General features: G+C 43.6%; 1 protein-coding gene across 2 annotated transcripts in view; it reads right to left on the minus strand.

The window, feature by feature from the left end:
• The window catches only part of LOC144500720 (histone-lysine N-methyltransferase Smyd1-like), an 87,448-nt gene that overhangs the window by 17,776 nt on the left and 43,455 nt on the right, over positions 1-26,217 (minus strand). Inside the window, exons 4-7 of one of the 2 annotated variants that reach the window (XM_078224087.1) lie at positions 20,579-20,709; positions 13,499-13,537; positions 1,986-2,181; positions 117-209 (exon numbers count right to left, since the gene is read on the minus strand). In XM_078224087.1, the coding sequence (XP_078080213.1) occupies positions 117-209; positions 1,986-2,181; positions 13,499-13,537; positions 20,579-20,709 (459 nt within the window). The remainder of the gene's footprint in view (positions 1-116; positions 210-1,985; positions 2,182-13,498; positions 13,538-20,578; positions 20,710-26,217) is intronic. The other variant, XM_078224096.1, reaches the window with a different exon arrangement.

A 26,217-nucleotide genomic window follows, 5' to 3' on the forward strand; every position in this document is an offset into this window, starting at 1 on the left:
GGTTCAACAACCCTCAAATACTCAAGGATGCTACCCAGAGTGGAAGAAAAATTCTCATGTCCAATTTTTGTTGACTTAAGGTTAATTGGATTTGATGAATTTTTCCCTGTACTTACATTACTCCAAAGTCCCTCAGATCGGACTTTATCAATCTTCTCCAATGTCGTCTTTGAAAACTCAATAACCTCTTTCACTGTTTCATCTGATGGCTAGAAGGTGACAAATATGGTGGTTATTGGTTGATGCTGCACAATTTTTAAATATTCTTCCAATAGAACCTTTGTTTCAGGTGGACTAGCTGTTGCTATTTGTTAGGATCCATGATCAGAAACACAAGGTATATTATAAAGTCAGATTAGACCCTAACAATGTTTCTATTTTGGCATGAATGTGATGAAAGGATACTTCACTTCAGGAGAAATTACATTGATAAATTAGGGATCTTTTTTGTCAAAGCAAGCATTATTCATAACACAATTTAAGCATAACACTAACAAAATGAAGCAGCATAACTCTTAACAGTTTAACAATCTTTAAACATGAAAAGAAACAACTTTAATTTTTAGCTTATCACTATTTCAGTTCCAGATTAGTAACATTTTTCCTATAGACTTGAAATCCACTTTAAATATAGTTAGCAATCACATATGTACGTGCTCTAACTTGGGTTGACATCATTGGAGCTTTCAGAGAGACTTTGTGGAGAGATAGAGCAGCTTGTAGACTTCTGTCTATAAACACCACCAGACAGCAACTGAACAATTGTTTCTCTGCTGCAACCCTAGCTCACCTCATTAACCGTACCATGACATGACCCTGTATACCTCAACCAAAACCCCAGTTTCCATTCCTTTATGCAAAAAAACCCAGGGGAAATCTCCATTTATAAACAAAATCCCATTAGCTCTATCTTTGTAAACACTTCATTTTGCTTTCCCAGCATCTGAACTGTATTCCCTCCAGACATACTGATTCCCTGTAGAAAAAAGACTGAACTTTAAAACATTCTGCAGAAACATAAAATGTATCAATAGCACAGTATCATAACACACCCCAGTCAGCAATCTCACCAAGGTGGATCTGTTTTATAATCAAAAAAATCTGACTGGTGAACATTATTTGACCTGTTCCATTACAATTCATTAGTTTACCGTAACAGATTTCTTAATGTTGAATGTCCTGGGATTGGATAGTATTGAATGAGTTGAATTTAGAGAGTGATGAATGAGTTGTGTTTGGGGAGTGTTGAATGTTGTCCATGCCGTCCAGTTTTTACCATTAAACCAATCCCAATTGCCCGCATTTGGCCCATGTCCTTCTCTACCCATCTTAACCATGCAACTGTCTAAATGCTTTTTAAAAGACAAAATTGTACCCGCCTCTACTATTGCCTCTGGCAGCTTGTTCCAGATGCTCACCACCCTCTGAGTGAGAAAATTGCCCCTCTGGACTCTTTTGTATCTCTCCCATCTCAACTTAAACCTATGCCTTCTAGTTTTAGACTCCCTAGTTTTAGACTCCCCTACCTTTGGGAAAAGATATTGACTATCATGCTGATCTATGCCCCTCATTATTTTATAGACCTCTATAAGATCACCCCTAAGCCTCCTACGCTCCAGGAAAAAAAGTCCCAGTCTATCTAGCCTCTCCTTATAACGCAAACCATCAAATCCCGGTAGCATACTAGTAAATCTTTTCTGCACTCTTTCTAGTTTAATAATATCCTTTCTATAATAGGGTGATCAGAACTGTGCAAAGTACTCCAAGTGTGGCCTTACCAATGTCTTGTACAACTTCAACAAGACAACTCCTGTTTTCAATGTTCTGACCAATGAAACCAAGCATACTGAATGCTTTCTTCACCACCCTGTCCACTTGTTACTCCACTTTCAAGGAGCTATGAACCTGTGCTACAGATTGGACCCTCTTTCTGAGGTCACAAATGGGGGTGGTGGAGGGGAGGTGTTATGCTTTTGTTGACCTACCTTTTTTCCATCTTCCTCTTTCACAGCCTGCATCAGGTCATCTTTGATTCCCTTGGTGCAGTGCTCACAGGTACAATCAAAGTAATAATGTTTTTTGAGCTGGTTGCGCCTGTCCGCACTTAAGTTCAGGAAGTCCACATATGATACTGTCAGCTCCTCCCCTGCCTTAATTGGCTGGATTGTCCGAAGTTCGATTCTGTTGATAAAGATATCAATCTTTGCAAGTCTAAGCATAGTAGAGATGTCACAATTATGGCTCCTGACCTAATTGTATCATTGTTGCCTATACGTTGTAAGCTATCATTCAACATGCTAGTTCAAGATTAGAGTGTTGGCAATCGCATGAAATTACTGTGCCAGCTATTCTAATGGAAACCCATTCAGTTTAAACTGATGTTACAAATATGAAATTTAAAGATTGCTGTGTTTTGGAACTGTGTTTCTAATTAGGGATAAAATGAAGGGGGGCTATATGATCTGAACTCTGCCAGATAACCTTGCCTGGTGACATGGCTGCTAAAAGTTAATGGGAGGCATGGATTGTTTTGCTGGAACGAAGGTGTAATGCATTCACAATTGGAGACATTTCTACCTGGATACAAGGCCCATGTGATTCATGTTGCCATGGAAGTTGCCATTGTGAAGGTTTCTATGATATCCCTGAAAACTCTCAGATATTCGGCCAGGAAGAGAGGGAGCAGCTAGAGTCCAAGATCTGCATTGGTTCACCATGCAGGAGAGCTCGTGTTTTGATTGAAAAGACCAAATATGTGAGGATATCAAATGAAGATGGAAGATTCATCCACCTTCAGCTCGAGGAAAAATTACCAGGAATAACTCTCATCATAAATCACAGTTCTGAGGTCAAAGGTTTCCAGGCCGGGAAAAGAAAGAAATGGATGTAAACTCTGGAGAGCTAAGAATCACTTTGGATTGTGTCAGGGGAAAATCAAATGACTACTGAAAGGGACAGTAGAAAGTATATTTGTGACATGGGTTTATGGTTTTGTTAAAAGTATAAGAGATAAGTTCTGTTCTTTAATTTGAGGTATAAGTTGACTATGGTGGCACAATGGTTAGCACTGCTGCCTCACAGTGCCGGGGACCTGAGTTCGATTCTGGCCTTGGGTCACTGTCTGTGTCGAGTTTGCACATTCTCCCTGTGTCGACACGACTTTCCTCCGGGTGCTCCATTTTGCCCCCACAGTCCAAAGATGTGCAGGTTAGGTTGATTGGCCATGCTAAATTAATCCTTAGGGTCAGGCGATTAGCAGGGTAAATGTGTGGGGTTATGGGAATCGGGTGGGATTGTGGTCGCTGTAGACTTGATGGGCCGCATGGCCTCCTTCTGCACTGTAAGGATTCTATGATTCTATGATAACAATAGTGTTTAGTCAATAGTGTTTTTAGTTTGGTTGTTACAGTAAAGGTCTTTTCGTGAAATCTTTTCAAGCCATCCTTTCAGCTATCAACTGGAAGCTCAAATTTCTTTTTGAAAGTTAATGGCCCCTATGGAGATTGTTGCACTGTTTAACGCCACTGTTACGACAGCAAGAACATCAATTTCATATGGAAGGGTTAGAACATCAGCACACCCATTGCACAGTGCAATTTGTAAGCTCTTTGCATTTTAAAAATTTCAGATGTCTTTGACCAAATGCTTTATTCGGAATAATCTTGACCCGTATTCTAATTGGAAGTGTTTTTTTTTCTGGAGGTGTTTTTACCGGGGAGACTGTAAAGGTCATGTCGTTTCAGTTTTTGTAAAATGATCCCATTACATGACAAGCTTCGGTTTATTTTAGGGTGAGGAACAGACATGCTCCATAAAATACATACCACCGTACAGAAAGGATCACCTTACTTAATGAAACTGCTGGTAGTTGCTGACAGGTAGGTCATAAAATCAGAGAGTCTCGACAGTGCAGAAGAGGCCATTCGGCCCATCAAGTCTGCACTTACTCTCTGACAGAGTGAAATAAAGTAAAGTAAAGTTTATTTATTAGTCACAAGTAGGCTTACATTCACACTGCAATGAAGTTACTGTGAAAATTCCCTAGTTGTCACACTCCGGCGCCTGTTCGGGTACACTGAGGGAGAATTTAGCATGGCCAATGCACTTAACCTGCATATCTTTGGAGTGTGAGAGGAAACCAGAGCACCCAGAGGAAACCCACGCAGACATGGGGAGGACGTGCAGACTCCGCACAGACAGTGACCCGAGGCTGGAATCAAACCCGGATCCCTGGCGCTGTGAGGCAGCAGTGCTAACCACTGTGCCACCGTGCCGCACATAGGTGCAATCACCTATTGCCATGTCTTCCCAAGTTTTCTCCTCCCTCCTATGCCTCTAATCCCACACATTTCCCATACCTAATCGATCTAAGGGGCAATTTAGCATGGCCAATCCACCTAATGTGCACATCTTTGGAGTGTGGGAGGAAACCGGAGCACCCGGAGGAAACCCACGCAGTCAAGGGGGGAACATGTAAACTCCACAGAGACAAGTCACCCAAGGCTGGAATTGAACCCAAGTCCCTGGTGCTGTGAGGGAGCAACGCTAACCACTGTGCCATCATGCCACGCATAGGTGCAATAAGACTATAAGACCATAAGACATAAGAGCAGAATTAGGCCACTCGGCCCATTGAGTCTGCTCCGCCATTCAACCATGGCTGCTATGTTTCTCATCCCCATTCTCCTGCCTTTCCCCCTAACCCCTGATCCCCTTATTAATCAAGAACCTATCTATCTCTGTCTTAAAGATACTCAATGACCTGGCCTCCACTGCCTTCTGCGGCAAAGAGCTCCACAGATTCACCACTCTCTGGCTGAAGAAATTCCTCCTCATCTCTTTTTTAAAGGATTGTCCCTTTAGCCTGAGGTTGTGCGCCCTCTGGTTCTAGTATCAACTTTCCATCAGATCTGTTTTTTTTGGGAAGGGGGGTCATATTTGCACTCCCAATATAATTAAATACAGGAGGCTCCTATCTAAGACTTTTCAGTCATAGGGGCTGGAGGTGTGTAGGACGCTTTAGGCAGTATGCCTGCATGGAACGAATCTGTGCATATCGAGAGTATTGAAATTGAGGTACCTCAAGAGAATAACATGCTGCATGGAGAAAAATTGAATGTTACCACACATTCTGAAATGTTTCATAATGTACTTTTACAAATTTTATGAACAAAGTATATTTTTGGAAAAATAAATAAAAGCAGGCAACAAATTCAAGGGAAAAAGCAATCAACAAAAACGTGATGGAAGAATATAAATATTGGTCACTTGCATTTTTACGGCCACTTTCATGACATCACGACATCCAAAAGCTCTTCACAACCGGTGAAGTATTTTTGAACATCGCTGATGTAATGAAGGAAATGCAACACCCAATTTGCACACAGTGACGTGCCACAAACAGCAATGAAATGAGCATGCATTTGAAATGTTGGTGGGAGGGATGAATGTTGGCCAGGTCAACTATCTCCTGAAAATAGTTCCCATGTAATCTTTTGCACCTCTCTCAATACTGCACGGCAGTGTCAGTGTATATTGCACAGTCAGTCTCTGGAATGGGACTCGAATCTACAATCTTCTCGCTCAGCATTTGTGATCCATCCTTATTTGCTCTTGAGAAGGTGGTAGTGAGCTGCCTTCTTGAACCGCTGCAGTCCATGTGGTGTAGGTACACCCACTGTGCTGTTAGGGAGGGCGTTGTGTAGTGGTAATGTCACTAGATTATGAACCAGAGTAATGCTCGGATTTGTAACCCACCATGGCAGATGGTGGAGTTTGAATCTAATCAATAAAAAATTTGGAATGGAAAGTCTAATGGTGACTGTGAAACCACTGTGGTAATGACCCATCTCAAAGAACAAACAAAGAACAATACAGCACAGGAACAGGCCCTTCGGCCCTCCAAGCCCGCGCCGCTCCCCGGTCCAGGTCTCGTTTACTAAGGAAACCTGCCGTCCTTATCTGGCCTGGCCTACATGTGACTCCATATCCAGGACAATGTGGTTGATTCTGAAATGGCCCAGCAAGCCACTCAGTCAACTTGCCAGAATGTCAATGAAGGGAAAATGCTTGGCGATGGCGAAACAGGAGAGATTTTGGATAGTTTGGCCAAAGAGCTGGTACAGGCACAAATGTGCCGTGCCATTTCTAGTTTAGTCCTCTTCCGAGATTCATTTTGAGACATATTGATGGGACTCAATAGACAGTGATTTATTCAGCAACAACGTGTATTTAAATCACACCTTTATCATAGTAAAACATCTTAAGCTGCTTTTCTTTCCCTTTCTTCATTCACAAGATGTATGGCTGAAATTTACTTCCCACCCTGAATTCCCTCCAAGAGGGAGCCATCTGCTTGAATACCACTGAGTGGCTTGCTAGGCCATTTCAGAGAACAATGAAGAGTTAACTCCATTGCTATGAAAATTGAGTCAACTATAAGCTAGACTAGGTAAGGGTGGCAATTGATGCGAGAACCAGATGTGTTTTTAGGACATTCGAATAAGTCACAACTACTGATAGCAAAATAATTTAAGTGCAGATTTTATTTAATAGTTTAGTTTATTAGTGTCACAAGTAGGCTTACATTAGCAAGCAATGAATTACTGTGAAAATCACCTAGTCGCCGCACTCAGACACCTGTTCAGGTAATTGAAGTGAAATTCCCCAGATACTGTGGTGGGATGTGTATCATAGAATCCCTACAGTGCAGAAGGAGGCCATTCAGCCCATCGAATCTGCACCGACCACAATCCCACACAGGCCCTATTCCTGTAACCTCACATATTTACCCCGCTAACCCCCTGACACGAGGGTCAATTTAGCATGGCCAATCCACCTAACTTGCACATCTTTGGAGTGTGGGAGGAAACCGGAGCACCCTGAGAAAACCTACACAGACACGGGGAGAATGTGCAAACTCCACACAGTGACCCAAGCCCCGCAGCCATTTCACGTGTGAATGAGCGTTAATTGGCCGCAAGCTGTACTTCTGCTCCTCACTAATAGTGCCCCCCTCAATCTCACCCTTCCTGCCTGAAGCTTCAGCACAATCATTTTCAAGCCTCCGCCAAGTCCAGACAGACTGAAAATTGAGGCTTTGTGTGGGAAACGGTCTTTAAGTGGTCAATAATTGCCACTTAAAGGCCTCAATTGGGGCAAGGCTTTGCCCGTCCCAGCATAAAATCACTATAAGGTCATAGGTTTACAGCATGGAAACAGGCCCTTTGGCCCAACCTGTCCATGTCACCTTTTTTTTTTAACCACTAAGCTAGTCCCAATTGCCCACATTTGGCCCGTATCCCTCCATACCCATCTTACCCATGTAACTGTCTAAATGCTTTTTAAAAGACAATATTGTACCCGCCTTTACTACTACCTCTGGCAGCTTGTGCCAGACACTCACCACCCTCTGTGTGAAAAAATTGCTCCTCTGGACTCTTTTGTATCTCTCCCCTCTCACCTTATCCCTATGCCCTCTAGTTTTAGACCCCCCCCACCTTTGGGAAAAAAAGTTAGAATCATAGAATCATAGAAACTCCACAGTGCAGAAAGAAGCCATCTGGCCCAACGAGTTTGCACCGACCACAATCCCACCCAGGCCCTACCCCCATATTTCTACACATTTTCCCGCTAATCCCTCTAACCTACGCATCTCAGGGCACTAAGGGGCAATTTTAGCATGGCCAATCAACCTAATGTGGAGATGCCGGCGTTGGACTGGGGTAAACACAGTAAGAAGTTTAACAACACCAGGTTAAAGTCCAACAGGTTTATTTGGTAGCAAAAGCCACACAAGCTTTCGAGGCTCTGAGCCCCTTCTTCAGGTGAGTGGGAATTCTGTTCACAAACAGAACTTATAAGACACAGACTCAATTTACATGAATAATGGTTGGAATGCGAATACTTACAACTAATCCAGTCTTTAAGAAACAAAACAATGGGAGTGGAGAGAGCATCAAGACAGGCTAAAAAGATGTGTATTGTCTCCAGACAAGACAGCCAGTGAAACTCTGCAGGTCCATGTAACTGTGGGAGTTACAAATAGTGTGACATAAATTCTGATTCTAGGATCGCATGATAAAGACTCAGGAGGAAAAAAGCAGAAATATTTATGTGAAATAGTGTGACATAAACCCAATATCCCGGTTGAGGCCGTCCTTGTGTGTGCGGAACCTGGCTATCAGTTTCTGCTCCGCGACTCTGCGCTGTCGTGTGTCGCGAAGGCCGCCTTGGAGACAATACACATCTTTTTAGCCTGTCTTGATGCTCTCTCCACTCCCATTGTTTTGTTTCTTAAAGACTGGATTAGTTGTAAGTATTCGCATTCCAACCATTATTCATGTAAATTGAGTCTGTGTCTTATAAGTTCTGTTTGTGAACAGAATTCCCACTCACCTGAAGAAGGGGCTCAGAGCCTCGAAAGCTTGTGTGGCTTTTGCTACCAAATAAACCTGTTGGACTTTAACCTGGTGCAATCAACCTAACCCATACATCTTTGGACTGTCTAGCTGATCTATGCCCAGGTCGGGGAGGGCGGAAACTCAGAGGGAAAATCGTTACCCCTATTTCATGACCCCCCCATCCCCCCACTGCTGAAAAGCACACCAGTGGGGGACCATAAAATCCAGGCCTCTGCCTCCAAATGACTAACCCAGGCCTCCAGATTACTAATAGAGTAATATCACCACTGTGCTTCTGTGCCTGCTTGACTGGGTGCATTAGAGGCTGGTATTGGAAACCCTACAATAGGTGTTTCATTTCCTGGGTCTAAGTCTCAACTTTGTGGGTGTGGGGATACTTCAAAGAAATCATCAGAAACAACAAAGGGGAAGAAAAAGAAGCCAGTGAATGCAGTTTGCAGAATTTCACAGGAAGAGTGCTTCTTGCTGGACCAGATGCCCATTTAAAATGGTAGAAATTTCCATTCCCATATTGTTCAGACTTTCCTTCCTTTAGAGTTGGTAAAATAAAAGCCTGCTCATTAAGAATTGCTAAAGGTAAGAGTAATTAATTAACAATGGCCTCTTAGTAAATCGCTGCAGCAATTTGCATGTTGGCTCAAAAGGATAAAGTTCATTTTTGTGATTGTGAATTAATAAGAAGAACAGGTTCCGTCGATTCCCTCCAACTACACGCATGAAGAGGCCGGAACAATTGAGGAGAGAAATGAATAGAGATTAGCTATGGGAGGTACATTTGGCTTCTTGTGAGCGGAGCTCCCTAAACTCACCCACCTGATTAAACCTTCCCGTGAGTCAGAGTAGCACTGGACAGAGTAGATAGGGAGGCACTGTTCCTGCTCGTTAAAGGATCGAGAATGAGAGGACACAGGTTTAATGTGATTTGCAAAAGCAGCAAATGCCACATAAGGAAAAACCTTTTCGCACAGCGAGTGGTTGGGTTCTGGAATGTACTGTCTGGAAGTGTGGTGGAAGCGAGTTCAATCGAGGCATTCAAGGAGGTAGTTGATGCTAATTTGAATAGAAGCAATGTGCAGGGGTGCAGGGGAAAGGCTGGAGAATAGCACTGAGTCATAATTTTAACAAACATATTCATGGGATATGGACATCACTGGCTGGGCCACCCTTGAGGACATTTAAGAGTCAACCACATTGCTGTGGATCTGGAGTCATACATAGGCCATACCAAGTCAGGACAACAGATTTCCTTCTCTAAAGGACATTAGTGAACCAGATTTTTTTTTAACCACAGTCGACAATTGTTTCATGGTCATCATTAGACTTTTAATTCCAGATTTTTATTGAAATCAGATTTCACCATCTGACAGTGGGATTTGAACCCAGGTCTCTGGATTACTCGTTCCAGTGACAATACCACTATGTCACCGCTCCTTCTGAGAGCCAGTGCAGACACAATAGGGCAAATGGCCTCCTTCTGAACCGTAACAGTTCTGCGATCCTGTGAGTTAGCTGGTCTGAACTGACTTTCAATGATCTTGAATAGGCTTTCTTTTCAGATACCTGGGGCAGAACTCAACTTTAAAACCTTAAATGAAGGCAGCAATCTGTCCCAAACAAGGCGTTATCTCCACACGGTGGAGTGCTAATCTAGATTGTCTGCACAAGTTTCACTTACATTGTGCTTTGAAAGTTAATAGAACTGGTATTTAATGTTGCACCATTTATGTACCATGCCATATACCAAAGCATACGTGATGCTGCCTGCATGCTGACACAAACAACCAAATGACCAAGACATGTACGTGTGTTCCGGAACATCCGAGTGTCCTGTTAACAAGTTGGGCATTTGTCAGTAGTGAGGATGGCTGAACAAAGAGACATTGTGTGTTTATTTAATATTTCCATAAAGTAATAGAAATTGCTACAGACCCGATCAGTTAGCCTTTAAAAGAATAAGAAAGGTTAATTTTTGAACAGTTAATGTTTTGTTCCCACACAAAATGTTAATCCCATCATCCTATCATGGGGGTGGGAGTGGGATTGTAAAGAGTATAAACAAAAAATGCTGAAAATACGTAACAGTCAACATCTGAACTAGGAAGATAGGGCTTGAAAACTATTTTAGTGGAATTTAAACAATCATCTACTTCAGATGATGATATGCCACCATAAACATTTACAACAAGACCTATTGCATCTTAAGTTAAAGTTTATTTATCAGTGCCACAAGTAGGCTTGCATTAACACTGCAATGAAGTTACTGTGAAGATCCCCTAGCCGCCACACTCCGGTGCCTGTTCGGGTACACTGAGGGAGAATTTAGCACGGCCAATGCACTTAACCAGCACTTTTTTCAGACTGTGGGAGGAAACTGGAGCACCCGGAGGAACCCACACAGACACGGGGAGAACATGCAGACCCCACACAGACAGTGACCTAAGCTGGGAATCAAATCAAGGTCCTGGCACTGTGAGGCAGCAGTGCTAACCGCTGTGTCACTGGGCTTGGAGGAACCAAAATGATTCACACTGCAACTCTCGCCCGTAACCCAGTATCTTCCCCTGCTTGAAATATTTTTCCACCTTTACCTTCAAGCTGATGATATCTTCCTCCAACATTTCCTATTGCAAAACAACCACCTCCCTACAATCACCAAACCGCAGGATATGGTCAGCACCTCATCACGTCAATAATACTTTTCCAACAATCCTCTTCACTATCTGCAACTCCACCAATTTTTGTGTCGTCTGTGAACTTACTAATCAGACCAGCTACATTTTCCTCCAAATCATTTATATATGCGACAAACAATAAAGGTCCCAGAACTGATCCCTGTGGAACACCGCTAGTCACAGCCTTCCATTCAGAAACACACCCTTCTACTGCTACACTCTGTCTTCAATGGCCAACCCAGTTCTGTATCCATCTTGCCAGCCCACCTCTGATCCCTTGTGACTTCACCTTTCGTACCAGCCTACCATGGGGTACCTTGTCAAACATCTCTGAAAGCTCACCTTCTCTGTTCCCTGCCCCGAGGAGAAACTGCCTGTGAGAACACTGGATGGACCCTGCCGATCTGCACATTCTTCTCCCCATGTACTTTATGATCGGTATGTTTTGTCTGTATAGCGCACAAGAAACAATACTTTTCACTGTATCCCAATATATGTGACAATAAATAAATCAAATCAAAAGCTCAATGGGGCAGCACGGTAGCACAGTGGTGCCTCACAGTGCCAGGGACCCGGGTTCGATTCCCAGCTTGGGTCACTGTCTGTGTGGAGTTTACACATTCTCCCCGTGTCTGCGTGAGTTTCCTCCGGGTGCTCCGGTTTCCTCCCACATTCTGAAAGACGTGTTGGTTAGGTGCATTGATCCAAACAGGCGCCAGAGTGTGGCGAGTAGGGGAATTTCACAGTAACTTCATTGCAGTGTTAATGTAAGCTTTACTTGAGACTAATAAATAAACTTTAAAAAAACTTTATGTAAAATAAAGTAAGGCAGGGTGGAAATACAATCGGCCTGTCAGCTTCCATCCAGGAGGGTTAGGTTCCAACTAACCCTCAGTAGCTCAAATCTGCCCTAGTCATAGAGTGATACACCCACAGGCTATTCGGCCCATCATACCTGGCTCTATGCCAATCTCCTGCTCTTACTCCAGAGTCCAACGATTTGTTTTTCCATTGAAGTGCTTACCCAATTCTCCTTTGAGTTGTTAATAATCAATCTGCCTCCAGCACTCGTTCAAGAATTCCATTCTAGATCACCACAGCTTGCTGCGTAAAAAATAAAATCTTCTTGTTGCCTCTGGTCCTTTCTTAAATCTTAAGTCCTCCAACCCTTCCATTATTGGAGACAATTTCTCCTTATTTACTCTATCCCAACCAGTCATGACTTTGAACACTTCTATTCAATCTCATCTGAACTTTCTCCAGTCCAGGATGAACAATCCCAGTTCTTCTGGTCTCCCCATGTAACTGAAAAACCTCTTTCCTGCTGCCACTCTAGAAAGTTTCTAGCGCACTCTCGCTAAGGTCTTAACATCCTTTTTTACAGTGTGTTACCCTCTAGTTTTGTGCTTTTGAAGTGCGTGCGCAGTTTAAGCAGCTGTAATTTTTTTTTGTGTAGTTTGCCCAAACGTGGCAACTTAAGGCGGCCAATTTATGCTGTGCTGTCATGAGATTGAAAGGGAATAATGGTGTGGTGCCCAGAATTGAACACAATAATCCAGTTGAGCCATAACCAATCATTTTTATGAAGGATTAGCAAAGCTTTCTTGTTTTTGCATGCTCTCAATCTAAGCTTCCCATAGCTAGCACCATCCAAATGCATCTGTGTTCTTTCTACAATAATTGCACCTAAACTGAACACAACACTCCAACTCTTGCCTGACACCGTGTTTTCCCAATTTATTTCTTTGCTCTGTCTTTGACGTCAGTACATTTGTAAACTCAAAATGCAGCTAAACTCCTGACTTTTATTTGTCGTTTCTCTTCAGCACCTCATTAGCCCCTAAATACACAGAGGCGAGAAAGACTGGATCCTTCAGCTAAGTGCCTTTTCAGCATTGTTTGTGGGCCAAGAAGGGCAGGAACGTTACCTACAGACCCAACAAGCAAGCTAGTAAAGATCCTTTTCCTTTGTAATGTCAATTATCTTCTCCAATGTCCCCTGACTAGCCCACTTTACAGCTCCCTGCAATTAAAAATGATCCTTTTTATTTCAGTCAGTCCTGTTAAGGAGCTTCTCCAATCTGTTGTGGCATTCCAAATTAAACATTAACATCTTTCTCTACTTCAGATGCTGACTGCTCTGCTGTCTAATGTCACAATTTTATGTTTTCAATTGACCATCATGTGGAACATTCTCATTTTTATTTTATCTTTTGATTTGCACCGATTCGCCTCCATCGCACGCTCATTTTTTGTTTCTTTTTCAGGCCTTTTCCTGGGAAGGATTGAGCTCGGAAGAAGTACAAATGGTCACACCTCCCAGACAATGAACACTGTGCAGAGTTAATGTCAAACAGGAAGAGGAAAAAGATAAAAACTGGCATCAACAGCAGCACAACCCACCTCATCTGTGTGTGAAACATTGAATTAACTGCAGAACGACTGGAAAACAAAATTTAAAAGAACTACATTTCACAACGAAAACAGAAAGAAATAAATCACACTCAATAACATTCAATATAATCACCATAAAGGTACAAAAATGTCCCATGCTGCTTCACTGGAGTGATTATCAAACAAAATTTGACTTTGAGCCACATAAAGAGGTAACCAAAGGTTTTGTCAGAGAGTTAGGTTGTAAGGAGGAGGGGGATGAAGAGATTTAGGGAGTGAATTTCTGAGTTTTTGGCCTTTGGAATTGGATGAATGCAGAAATCTGGGTGAAGAGGAGGCGGAGCCCTGAGGATTTTAGAGGCGGCACCCTACTCAAAGGAAGGCCAGTGCAGGTCAGCAAACACAGGGAATGATGAAGTGAAGGAGGCTCAATGGGAGTTAGGGTACAGCTTTAAGAGTTTTTAAAGTTTCAGTTAAATTTAAAATTTATTTATTAGTGCCACAAGTAGGCTTACAGTAGGTGAATGGGGTCAAACGTTGTGGTGAGAAGGCAAATTAGGCTGTTGAGTTGGACTATCAGCCATGATCGTAATGAATGATGGAGTAGGCTCAAAGGGCCAAATGGCCTCCTCCTGCTCCTACCTCCATATTTCTATGTGACACTGCAATGAAGTTACTGTGAAAATCCCCTAGTCACCACACTCCAGCGCCTGTTCGGGTACACTGAGGGAGAATTTAGCATGGTCAATGCACCTAACCAGCACATCGTTTGGACTGTGGGAGGAAACCGGAGCACCGGGAGGAAACCCACGCAGATACGGGGAGAGCGTGTAGACTCCTCACAAACAGTGACCCAAGCTGGGAATAGAATCTGGGTCCCTGGTGCTGTGGGGCAGCAGTGCTAACCACTGTGCCACCATGCCACTCCTTATGGGGAATGGTGGTCTAGGTGTATGTTAGAATAGGAAGCGTCAATGTCCGGATTGGCACAAGCTACGAACATCTAGAACTGAGGATAATCTAATATAGAAAGTGGGTTTGGGAATATCTGTCCCATTGAGCCACCCACCTTCTTTCCACACAATGGTGGCCTGCCTATCTATCTTAGTCATCAGCCTTGTTATCCATATACCCTAACAAGGTGATCCAGTTAGTATTTCAAACTCGGGTTAACCAGGCCCCAACCCAGCACTCTATCACTACACTACAAGCTAACTTTTACCCCCCACCTCCAGCAATTATTCATTTATTTAGCGAATGCAAAGTCCCTAAGCCAAGCAGTTTCTTCCTTTCCTATTGAGTTGAGTGCGGGTAGGTTTCTGCTGGGTCTGCGGATTGGACACTCCAAGAGGAGGCTATGGCCTGGTGGTATTATCGCCAGATAATTAATCCAGAAACTCAGTAATGTGTACCGTTCTGGTCACCCTACTGTAGAAAGGATATTATTAAAATAGAAAGAGTGCAGAAAAGATTTACTGGGATGCTAGGACTTGATGGATTGAGTTATAAGGACAGGTTGGATAGACTGGGACTTTTTTCTCTGGAGCGTAGGAGGCTGAGGGGTGATCTTATAGAGGTCTATAAAATAATGAGAAGCATAGATCAGCTGGGAAGTCAATATCTTTTCCCAATGGTAGGGGAGTCTAAAACTAGAGGGCATAGGTTTAAGGTGAGAGGGGAGAGATACAAAAGTGTCCAGAGGGGCAATTTTTTCACACAGAGAGTGGTGAGTGTCTGGAACAAGCTGCCAGAGGTAGTAGTAAAGCCGGGTACAAATTTTGCCTTTTAAAAAGCATTTAGATAGTTACATGGGTAAGATGGGTATAGGAGGATATGGGCCAAATGCGGGCAATTGGGACTAGCTTAGGGGTTTAAAAAAGAAGGGCAGCATGGACAAGTTGGGCCGAAGGGCCTGTTTCCATGCTGTAAACCTCTATGACTCTATGGTTCTGGATTCGAATCCCGACACAACAGATGGTGGAATTCCATGAAAGAATAAAGAAACTCTGTTACAGCAGTCACACAGGCTGTTTGTGGGCCCCATAAAGCTGATATCAAGGGAACGGCAGTTCCCATTTAAATAGGATTTGTTTGGTATGCCAATGGGACTTTGACACTCCTTACCTACTTTGAGCCTATTTCTATTTGTTCTTTTTACAGCCTTTTCCTGTAAGTATGGAAGGCAATGGCCTAATGGAACTATTGCTCGACTATTAACCAGAAGGTCGCTTGCTAGAGGTCACACAGATAGATCCATCCACCATTGCCCTTTTTATTCAAAGGGAGACATTTGATGAGGTTTCCTTGATGCCACAATCCCCCAGTGGCAACAAAATAGCAAGAGAAACTTGGATTGAAGTAAGATCTCTTATTGCCAAACATTCCAAGGCACTTCACTCGTGTGGCAATAAACAAGAGACTCATAAGGCAACACGAGGACAGATAAGCAAATGTTTCGTCAATGATGTAAGTTTTAAGCAGCATTATCAACCCTGCAATAAAAGGACCAATTTTACCCCCAAAAATGGGACCAGAATCTTCCACTCTGGAGTCTATGTTCAGTGGCAGGTTCAAAAGAGGGAGTGATTTCCTATGGGGGCGGAATGGGATGGCAGACCACGCGCGATCTTGCTCCGTTCAGTTAGGGAAGGTGATGGCCTAGTGGTATTATTACTGAGACTATCAATCCAGAAACTCAGCTAATGTTCTGGGGATCTGGGTTCAAATCCTGCCACGGCAGATGGTGGAACTTGAATTCAATAAAAAATATCTGGAATTAAGAATCTATTGACAACCATGAAACCATTAACATAGAAACTTGGAAGATAGGAGCAGGAGGAGGCCATTTGGAACTTCGAGCCTCCTCCGCCATCCATTACGATCATGGCTGATCATCCAACTCAATAGCCTAATCCTGCTTTCTCCCCATGACCTTTGATCCCATTCACCCCAAGTGCTATATCCAGCTGCCTCTTGAATACGTTTGTTGATTGTTGGAAAAACCCATCTGATTCATTAATGTCCTTTAGGGAAGGAAATCTGCCGTCCTCACCCGGTTTGGCCTACATGTGACTCCAGAGCCACAGCAATGTGGTTGGCTCTCAGCTGCCCTCAGGAAACGAGGGATGGGCAATAAATGCTGGACAGCCAGCGATGCCCATGTCCCACGAATGAATAAAAAAACCTCTTCTACGATGTGGTGCATAGTTTACCCTCTCCCGCAGACACCTGCATATTAATGCCACATCTGCGGAGGTTGGCCACGGAGTGGCCATGGCTGGAACTGAACCTGCTGAAGGGGGCCCACTCTCTCCTTGCAAGCTCCAGCAATAAACCTTCAGCAATAAGCAGAGGTTTTAGCCAACGAAGAGGTCAAAGTTGACATTGTGAGAGCTGAAAGGTCTTCCCAGCCTTGTCCCCACCTTACAGGGTTTCAAATTCCCCAGTGCCAAGGAATGGGTGGGCGGGGGGTGGGCGGGGGGGGGGGGGGGGGGGGGGGCGGGGGGGGGGGGGGGTGTGCTAATTACAACCAGCAAATTGGCATCATCTATGTGATTAAATGGACTCTGAGTGTGGTGCTGCTAAATCCCAATGATCACGGAACACCTCCCATCCCACAAGGAGTCATCACTTCTGTTGGCTGAGTTTGCTGAGGCTTCCTCCCACAGTCCAAGGACATGTGGGTTAGGTGGATTGGCCATGTTAAATTGCCCCTTAGTGTCAGGGGGACTAGCTAGGGTTATGGGGATCGGGCCTGGGTGGGATTGTGGTCAGAGCAGACTCGATGGGCTGAATGGCCTCCTTCTACACTATGAAACTTCTATCTATAATTCAGCAGCTAGAATACGCCCTCAGTATTCCCCTCGGTTGCTCTGTGGCCCCTGTAGGAAAATGCTGAATGAAAAAACAAATTAGGACAAGATGTCGATAGCACCGTCGACGGCACCTTCCAAACCCACAACATCTACTACCTACAAGGAAATGGGAGCACTACCCCTCCAAGCCACACACCATCCTGATTTGGAAATATATCGCCGTCCCTTCACTGTCGCTAAGTGACAATCCTGGAATTTCTTCTCTAATTGCACTGTGGGTGTACCTACACTACATGGACTGCAGCTGTTCAAGAAGGCAGCTCATCATCACCTGCTCAAGGGCAACTAGGAATGGGCAATAAATGCTGGCCAGCCAGTGGCATGAATATTCCAAGGAAGAATAGAAACAAAATTGTGATACCCAAGGCAAATAGTTGGCACCATCAATATCATATACATGGGACGTATTTGGATGGAGGATCTCCAGGCTATCCTGGGACTTCCACAAAGGAAGGCAGTAGTGTAGTGGTATTGTCATTGGACAAGTAAGCCAGAGATACAGGGTAATGCTCTAGGGACCAGGGTTCAAATCCCTCCACAGCAAAACTGCAAATATAAGTCTAATGATGACCATGAAATCATTGTTGTTTGTTGTAAAAATTCCACCTGGTTCACTAAGGAAATCTACCATCCTTACCTGGTCTGGCCTGCAGGTAATTCCAGATCAACAGCAGTAAGGTTGACTCTTAACTGCCCTCTGAGATGGACTAACAAACCACTCAGTTCAAGAGCAAGTAGGGATGGGAAACACATGCTAGCCTTGCCAAAGACACCCACATCCCATGAAAGAATAAAGAAATTCTGTTACAGCAGTCACACAGGCTGTTTGTGAGCCCCACAAAGCTGATATCAAGGGAAAAGCAGTTCCCATTTAAATAGGATCTGTTTGGTATGCCAATGGAACTTTGACACTCCTTGCCTATTTCTATTTCTTCTTTTTACAGCCTTTTCCTGCACGTATGGAAGGCAATGGCCTAGTGGTATTATTGCTCGACTATTAACCAGAAGGTTGCTTGCTGGAGGTTACATGGATAGATCCATTCACCATTGCCCTTTTTATTCAAAGGAGGACATTTGATGAGGTTTCCCTGATGCTACAATCCCCCACTGGCAACAAAATAACAAGAGAAACTTGGATTGAAGTAAGATCTCTTATTGTAAGACATTGCAAGGCACTTCACTGGACACTTTGAATTCAATAAAAAGACTCTGGAATTAAGAATCTATTGATGAAACCATTGTCGATTGTCGGGAAAACCCAACTGGTTCACTAATGTCCTTCAGAGAGGGAAATCTGCCGTCCTTACCTAGTCTGGCCTACATGTGACTCCAGAACCACAGCAATGTGGTAGACACTCAACTGCCTTCTGAACAAAGGCAATTAGGGATGGGCAATGAATGCTGGCCAGCCAGCGTCACCCATTTCCTACGAATAAATGAATGAATAAAAAATGTAAAATGATAGGAACTAGTTAACACCAACGCATAGGAAGAAAAGGAGTCCTGAATATATATATATATATAGTACTTGTTTATGATGTCTCAAAATGCTTTATTGTCAATGAAATCATTTTGAAATTTAGTCACTTCTGTAACGTAGGAAACACATAGCCACTCACTCAGGCAACGCTCCCACAAACAACAATGAGATAATAACTAGATGATATTTTTTTCAGTAAGAAGTCTCACAACACCAGGTTATTTTTTTTAGTGATATTGGTTGAGGGATAAATATTTCCCATAACACTATAAAACCCTAGGTATCTTCTTCAACATAATGCATGGATTCTTTTAGGTCCACTTGAGATGGCCTTGGTTTAACATTGCATTTGAAATTCTAACAGTGCTGCACTCCCACAGTGTCAGCTTAGGCTCTGTGCTCAACTCTCTGGTGTGGGAATTAAACCCACCGCCTTCTGCCTCTCCTCCTGGAGCCAGTGTGGCACTGGACCCCTGACAGGCTGTGAATTGAATCGGCTAACAATTGTTTGTCCGCGGAATTTTGCATTTAACAATTGTCTGTGGTGTACTACACGCTAAGGGCGCGATCTTACCGGCCATTCACACCACGCTCCTGTTGCAGCAAGGTCGGAGAATTTTGGCGCCCAGCCAAACCTCCGTTCACTGCAGCGGGATGGGAAAATCCAGCCAGCGTGAACGGGGTGGCACGGTGGCACAGTGTTTAGCACTGCTGCCTCATAGCACCAGGGACCCGGGTTTGATTCCCAGCTTGGGTCACTGTCTGTGTCTAGTTTGCACCTTCTCCCCGTGTCTGCGTGGGTTTCCTCCGGGTGCTCTGGTTTCCTCCCACAGTCCAAAGATGTGCAGGTTCGGTTGATTGGCCATGCTAAATTGCCCCTTAGTGTCAGGGGGACTAACTAGGGTAAATGCATGGGGTTATGGGGATAGGGCCTGGGTGGCATTGTGGTTAGTGTAGACTCGATGGGCTGAATGGCCTCCTTTGGCACTGTAGGATTCTATGATTTTATTCCGGCCTATGATTTTGATGGATTTGTGTTAAGTAAGGTTATTAAGGAAGTCCATGTGGTGCAGTGGATAGTGTCCCCGTCAGACGTGCTGGGTTTAAGTCCCAGTATAGGACTGGGCCAAGAAAAGTCTGTTCATCAAACAACCAAACAGGTTGACCAACAACCTGTAAATTCTTCCAACGGTGGAAGAGATCCGGAGTCGCCGTGCGATGGAAAGAAATTGGAGGCTCTATCATGGGGGTCTATCACTCCAGTCCACAGTATGTGTGTAAGCGTATATGTTGCCACAACAGATTCCTGTGGGAGACTGCTTCAGATTGGTACCGGCAGCATGGATTTGATCCCTGTTCTGGCTGGGGTGGATTTGGGCTATCTCCTTGCCCTAATTATGGTACTCTAGTCGGACCTGTCTTGGTCAGAGAATTGAAGGAGGTTATGACACCAAGCCAGTACGAGCGAGATAAGATGCACATCAACCATAATTTACCCGAATGATGGAATAGGTTCAGGGGGGCAGAACGGCCTACTTGTATTCCTATATTCCACTAACTACTATTTGCTAATTCTAAGTTAAAATATAACACAGTAGCAGCATTAAATAAATCAATAAAAATCATGCAACATTTGACTCCCCAATGTGCGTTCAGGCAGAATTCACCCTTCCCAGAAAAGTCATGCTCATGCAACTATATTATTCAAATTATTTTGTTTTTTTTTTAACTTACTTGCCATTGTTCAAAATAACTGTGCAATTAGGCCAGCAGTCATGATTTATGAGGCAGAGGTTTGGAAATATTCCGACTCCCACAGCCTGCAACCCACGTTGGTCACTGATTGTAAAACCATTGCAGTTTATCTGGAGAATTAACAACATAAGTTTTTTTTAAAAAACAGGTGAACAGACAAACGTACGAATTAGGAGCAGGAGGAGGCCAATCGGCCCCTCAAACCTGCTCCGCCATTCAGTAAGATCATGGCTGATCTGATTGCGACATCAACCCCACTTTCCCACCTACCCCCCCCGCCCCCCCCCCCCCCCCCCCCCCCCCGCCCCCCCAATAACATTTCTCAAAACTCTATCCAACTCTGCCTTAAAAATGTTCAAAGGCTCTGCTTCCGCTGCCTAGGGCGGTGGCACAATGGTTAGCACTGCTGCCTCACAGCGTCAGGGAACCGGGTTCAATTCCCGGCTTGGGCCACTGTCTGTGCGGAGTCTGCACGTTCTCACCGTGATTGTGTGGGTTTCCTCCGGGTGCTCCGGTTTCCGCCCATAGTCCAAAAGACATGTTGGTTAAGTGCATTGGCCATGCTCAATTCTCCCTCAGTGTACCCGAACAGGTGCCGGACTGTGGCGACTCGGGGATTTTCACAGTAACTTCCTTGCAGTGGTAATGTGAACCTACTTGTGACACTAATAAATAAACATTAAAACTTTAAACTTTTGAGGAAGAGAGCTCCAAAGACTCACAACCCAAAGAGAGAAAATAGTTGTCTTCATCTCTGTCTCTGGCGGTGCCCCTTTTTTTATTAACCAGTGGTCCCTGGTTCTGGATTCTCTCATAAGATAAAGCATCCTTTCCAGATGTTTGATCACTTTCCTTATCCTTTAAAAGAAACCCTGTGCTTATTATGTGCATTTCATGATCCCAGTATGTCCCAAAGTATTTTACAAGCAATGGATTAAATTCTGGAAAAGACTTAGAGGATTGGAAACTTCCAATGTAACACCATTATTCAAAAATGAGGGAGACAAAAAAAGGGTAATTACAGGCCAGTTAGCTTAACATCTGTCAATGAAAAATTATAAAGGATTTAATAGCAGGGCATTTAGAAATACATAATATAATCAAGCTGAGTCAGCTTGGCTTCATGAAGGGGAAATAATGCCTGACAAATCTATTAGAATTCTTTGAGGTGGTAATGAGCAGGATAGATAGTGGGAAACCAGGAGATATAATATATTTGGATATACAAAAAAAAGTTTGATAAGGTACCACACAGGAAACTACTTAATAAGACAGGATCCGTGGTGTTGGGAGTACTATATTGGATTAAGGGTTGGCTAACTGATGGAAGACTGAGAGTTTGGATATGAGGGGTGTTTTCAGGATGGCAACCTGTAACTCGGTAAGTGCCACAGGGATCAGTGCAGGGGCTACGCTATTTACGATATATATTAATGACACGAATGAGGGAAGTGAATATACTATTGCCAAGTTTGCAGATTGTGGCTGACACAAAAATAGGTGGGACAGCAAGGTAATAGGGAAAGCAAATGGAATGTTGGCCTTTATTTCAAAACGAATGGAGTATAAAAATAGAGAAGTCTCGCTTAAAGTATACAAGGCACTAGTTAGACCATCCCTGGAATATTGCAAACAGTTTTGGTCTCCTTATCCAAGGACAGATGTACTGGCATTGCAGGCAGTCCAGAGAAGGTTCACTAGGTTGATCCCGGGCGGGTATGGAGGAATTTTCTAATGAGGAGAGGTTGAGTAGGTGGACCTGAACTCATTGGAGTTTAGAATAATGAGGGGTGATCTTTTTGAGGTATATAGGATTCTCAGGGGGCTTGATAGGGTAGATGCAGAGAGGTTGTTTCCCCTTGTGGGAGAGTCTCGGACCAGAGGGCATAATCTCAGAGCAAGAGGTCACCCATTTAAGACAGAGATGAAGAGGAAATTCTTCTCTCAGAGGGTAGTGATTCTGTGGAATTATTTACCGCAGAGAGCCGTAGAAATTGGGCTGTTAAGTATGTTCAAGGCTGAGATAGACAGATTTTTTAATCAGTCAAGGGTTGTGAGGATAAGGCGGGAAAGTGGAGTTGAAGATTATCACATCAGATCAATCATGATCTCATTGAATGGTGAGCAGTCTCGATGGGCTGAATAACCTATTTCTGTTCCTACGTCTTATTGGTCGTAGGGGACATTTTTGAAGTGAAGCCAGCATAGGAAACAGAGCAACCAATCTGTGCACAGCAAGTTTCCACAATGAAATAAATGATCGTGTTTTCTGTTTTATGAGGTTGAGGGATAACTTGTGACCAATACACCAGGAATAGATCCCCTTCCTCTTTTTAAAAATAGTGTAACGAAGATCATTAAACTTCTTCTGAATGGATCTATCATACATTAAGTTGATCTTTCTCTACATCCTAGTTTTGACTGTAACACTACATTCTGCACCCTCTCCTTTCCTTCTCCCTATGTACTCTATGAACTGTATGCTTTGTCCATATAATGCGCACAAAATAATACTTTTTACTCTATCCCAATACATGTGACAATAATAAATCAAATCACATCAAATCCTGGGCAATTTTCATGCAGTTCTTATGTGGAGACTTCCAGGGGGTCCACCAGCACATCTTCTGGTGTCTCTCCCCGATACAACCCCTGGGGAACGGAAAGTTTGTGCTATAATGTCTTCACTGTTACACTTGCATTCTTTAAAATCACAACTTAAAATGAAAAAGACTTTAAGTGAAAAATAGGCCCCTGTAGAAATCAATGTAAAAAGTGGAGTTAGGTTCTTTCAAACAGTCCTTGTCCAGAAAAATATATAATGTACAAGCTGAAATACTGTACTATCATGGGTATTCCTAGCAGCCGCAAATTATGGAATAAAATAAATCACAAAATATAAAATAAATGCTGTTGTTAGTTTTTTTTGTAGGAACTTTCTCATCAGATAAGAGCAGCAAAACAGAAAGTAAAGTTAAAAGTTTATTTATTAGTCACAAGTAGGTTTACATTAATACTGCAATGATGTTACTGTGAAAATTCCCCAGTCGCCACACTCCGGGTACACAGAGGGAGAATTTAGCATGGCCAGTGCACCTAACGAGTATGTCTTTCAGACTGTAGGAGGAACCCGGAGCACCCGAAGAAACCCATGCAGACACGGGGAGAACGTGCAGACTCCACACAGACAGTGACCCAAGCCGGGAATTGAACCCAGGTCCCTGGCACTGTGAGGCAGCAGTGCTAACCATTGTGCCACTGATGCTGAAGATTCCTGAATGCCAAAGTTCATTAATGAAATAACTTTCAAATAAGATAAACTTCAAAATATAAACGAGATGCAGTGTAAATAAATGTCAAAGGAAAAGATTACACTCATCAGCTACTGGGTTTCGGATTGACCAGACCCCATCTCAGGCTCAAGTTGGTTGGTGGCAGGAGCTGCGGAAGAAATGCCTGGAGGTGGCAATGGACAGCGGGGACTTTAAAATGTCTGAATGGGGAGGGTTGGAAACAGCAGCTAACCATCACAATTATTTTCTAGGGTCTGCGTTGAGTGTGCCTAGTAACAGCAGTAACAAGAATTTATCAAGGTATGAGAGGAAATAACCTGCCCAACAACAGGTAGAAATCTGCCTAGCAACATCAAAAGCCACCATTCAAAAGGCATTCAAAAGATGAGACTTGCCCAGTAATGTGATTAGCAGGCACCTAAACAGAACTAGGTGTAAATTGCCTTATTAGTCAGAAACAGCTTACCTAGAGGACTGAGAGACCAGTGCAGATAAAGGCATGCTAATGTCTACAGTCATGGAATTTGAGAGACACGGCCTGCCAAATACATAGAATTGAAGACTCAAAGAGGAGGAATGGTATAATTGCCAGCACTCTCTGAAGCAGGTGAGCCAGTTTACATCTAACAGCCTGAGAGGCCAGTCCACAATTCACGGCCAGGAGCCTAGGCCCACATCTAAGCCTTAGTGCCAAGGTAGTGCAGGAATCTTTATAGAGGCAGTTTCAATATCTTTCCTGGACCAGGAAAAGGTGTTTCCCAGACTCAATCCTCAGCTTTGTATTGTGTGGTAACTATAAGCTGGATTTGACTTACAAATTTACTTTAATTCGAACGTTTCTTGGGAAGGAGGAAGTCTTATGGAATTCAGGGATCAGCAATATATTTTGGAACAAGGGGATAATTTCTACATAAACTGTGTGTGTTTAGTGATTTATATACACAATTGTCTTCAAATATTGTGGTCCTGTTCATGTGTATTTGTCATTTAAATTTAATAAATAGTCTTTTTTAATTGTTGTAAGATGACTGGACTGGTTCATTTCACTGGGGTTTCACATGACTCCTCACACAATTCCAAAAACACCACCACAATCCGTATTTCAAGCTGAGATACCCTTGCAGATAACATCAGTATAGTTTGTGACACTAAGGCAGGGACAATATCATGAAGAATCAAATAGTCTTGATTGACTCTTCATTCCAAGGCAGTCTAAAAATAATTTGCATTGTTTGATTCGTCCATAGACTCTGACAGTGGAGAATGAGACCATTCGGCCCATCCTGTCCGTACTGACAAAGAACAAAGAACAAAGAACAAAGACCAGTACAGCACAGGAAACAGGCCCTTCGGCCCTCCAAGCCTGTGCCGCTCCTTGGTCCAACTAGACCAATCGTTTGTATCCCTCCATTCCCAGCCTGCTCATGTGACTATCCAGGTAAGTCTTAAACGATGTCAGCGTGCCTGCCTCCACCACCCTACTTGGCAGCGCATTCCAGGCCCCCACCACCCTCTGTGTAAAACACGTCCCTCTGATATCTGAGTTATACTTCGCCCCTCTCAGCTTGAGCCCGTGACCCCTCGTGATCGTCACCTCCGACCTGGGAAAAAGCTTCCCACTGTTCACCCTATTTATACCCTTCATAATCTTGTACACTTCTATTAGATCTTCCCTCATTCTCCGTCTTTCCAAGGAGAACAACCCCAGTCTACCCAATCTCTCCTCATAGCTAAGACCCTCCATACCAGGCAACATCCTGGTAAACCTTCTCTGCACTCTCTCTAACACCTCCACGTCCTTCTGGTAGTGCGGCAACCAGAACTGGACGCAGTACTCCAAATGTGGCCTAACCAGCGTTCTATACAGCTGCATCATCAGACTCCAGCTTTTATACTCTATACCCCATTCTATAAAGGCAAGCATACCATATGCCTTCTTCACCACCTTCTCCACCTGTGTTGCCACCTTCAAGGATTTGTGGACTTGCACACCTAGGTCCCTCTGTGTTTCCATACTCCTGATGACTCTGCCATTTATTGTATAACTCCTCCCTACATTATTTCTTCCAAAATGCATCACTTCGCATTTATCCGGATTAAACTCCATCTGCCACCTCTCTGCCCAATTTTCCAGCCTATCTATATCCTGCTGTATTGCCCGACAATGCTCTTCGCTATCCGCAAGTCCATTTGAAAGACCTTTTGAAAGATCTGTTTCATTCCCTTGCTCTTGTTCTGCAAATTCCTCCTGTTCAAGTACATATCCATCTCCCATTTGAAGATTATTATGGAACCTGCTTCCACCAACTCTTTCAGGCAGTGCAT

The sequence above is a fragment of the Mustelus asterias genome, chromosome 1 (genome assembly GCF_964213995.1).
Source record: "Mustelus asterias chromosome 1, sMusAst1.hap1.1, whole genome shotgun sequence".
Lineage (NCBI taxonomy): Eukaryota > Metazoa > Chordata > Chondrichthyes > Carcharhiniformes > Triakidae > Mustelus > Mustelus asterias.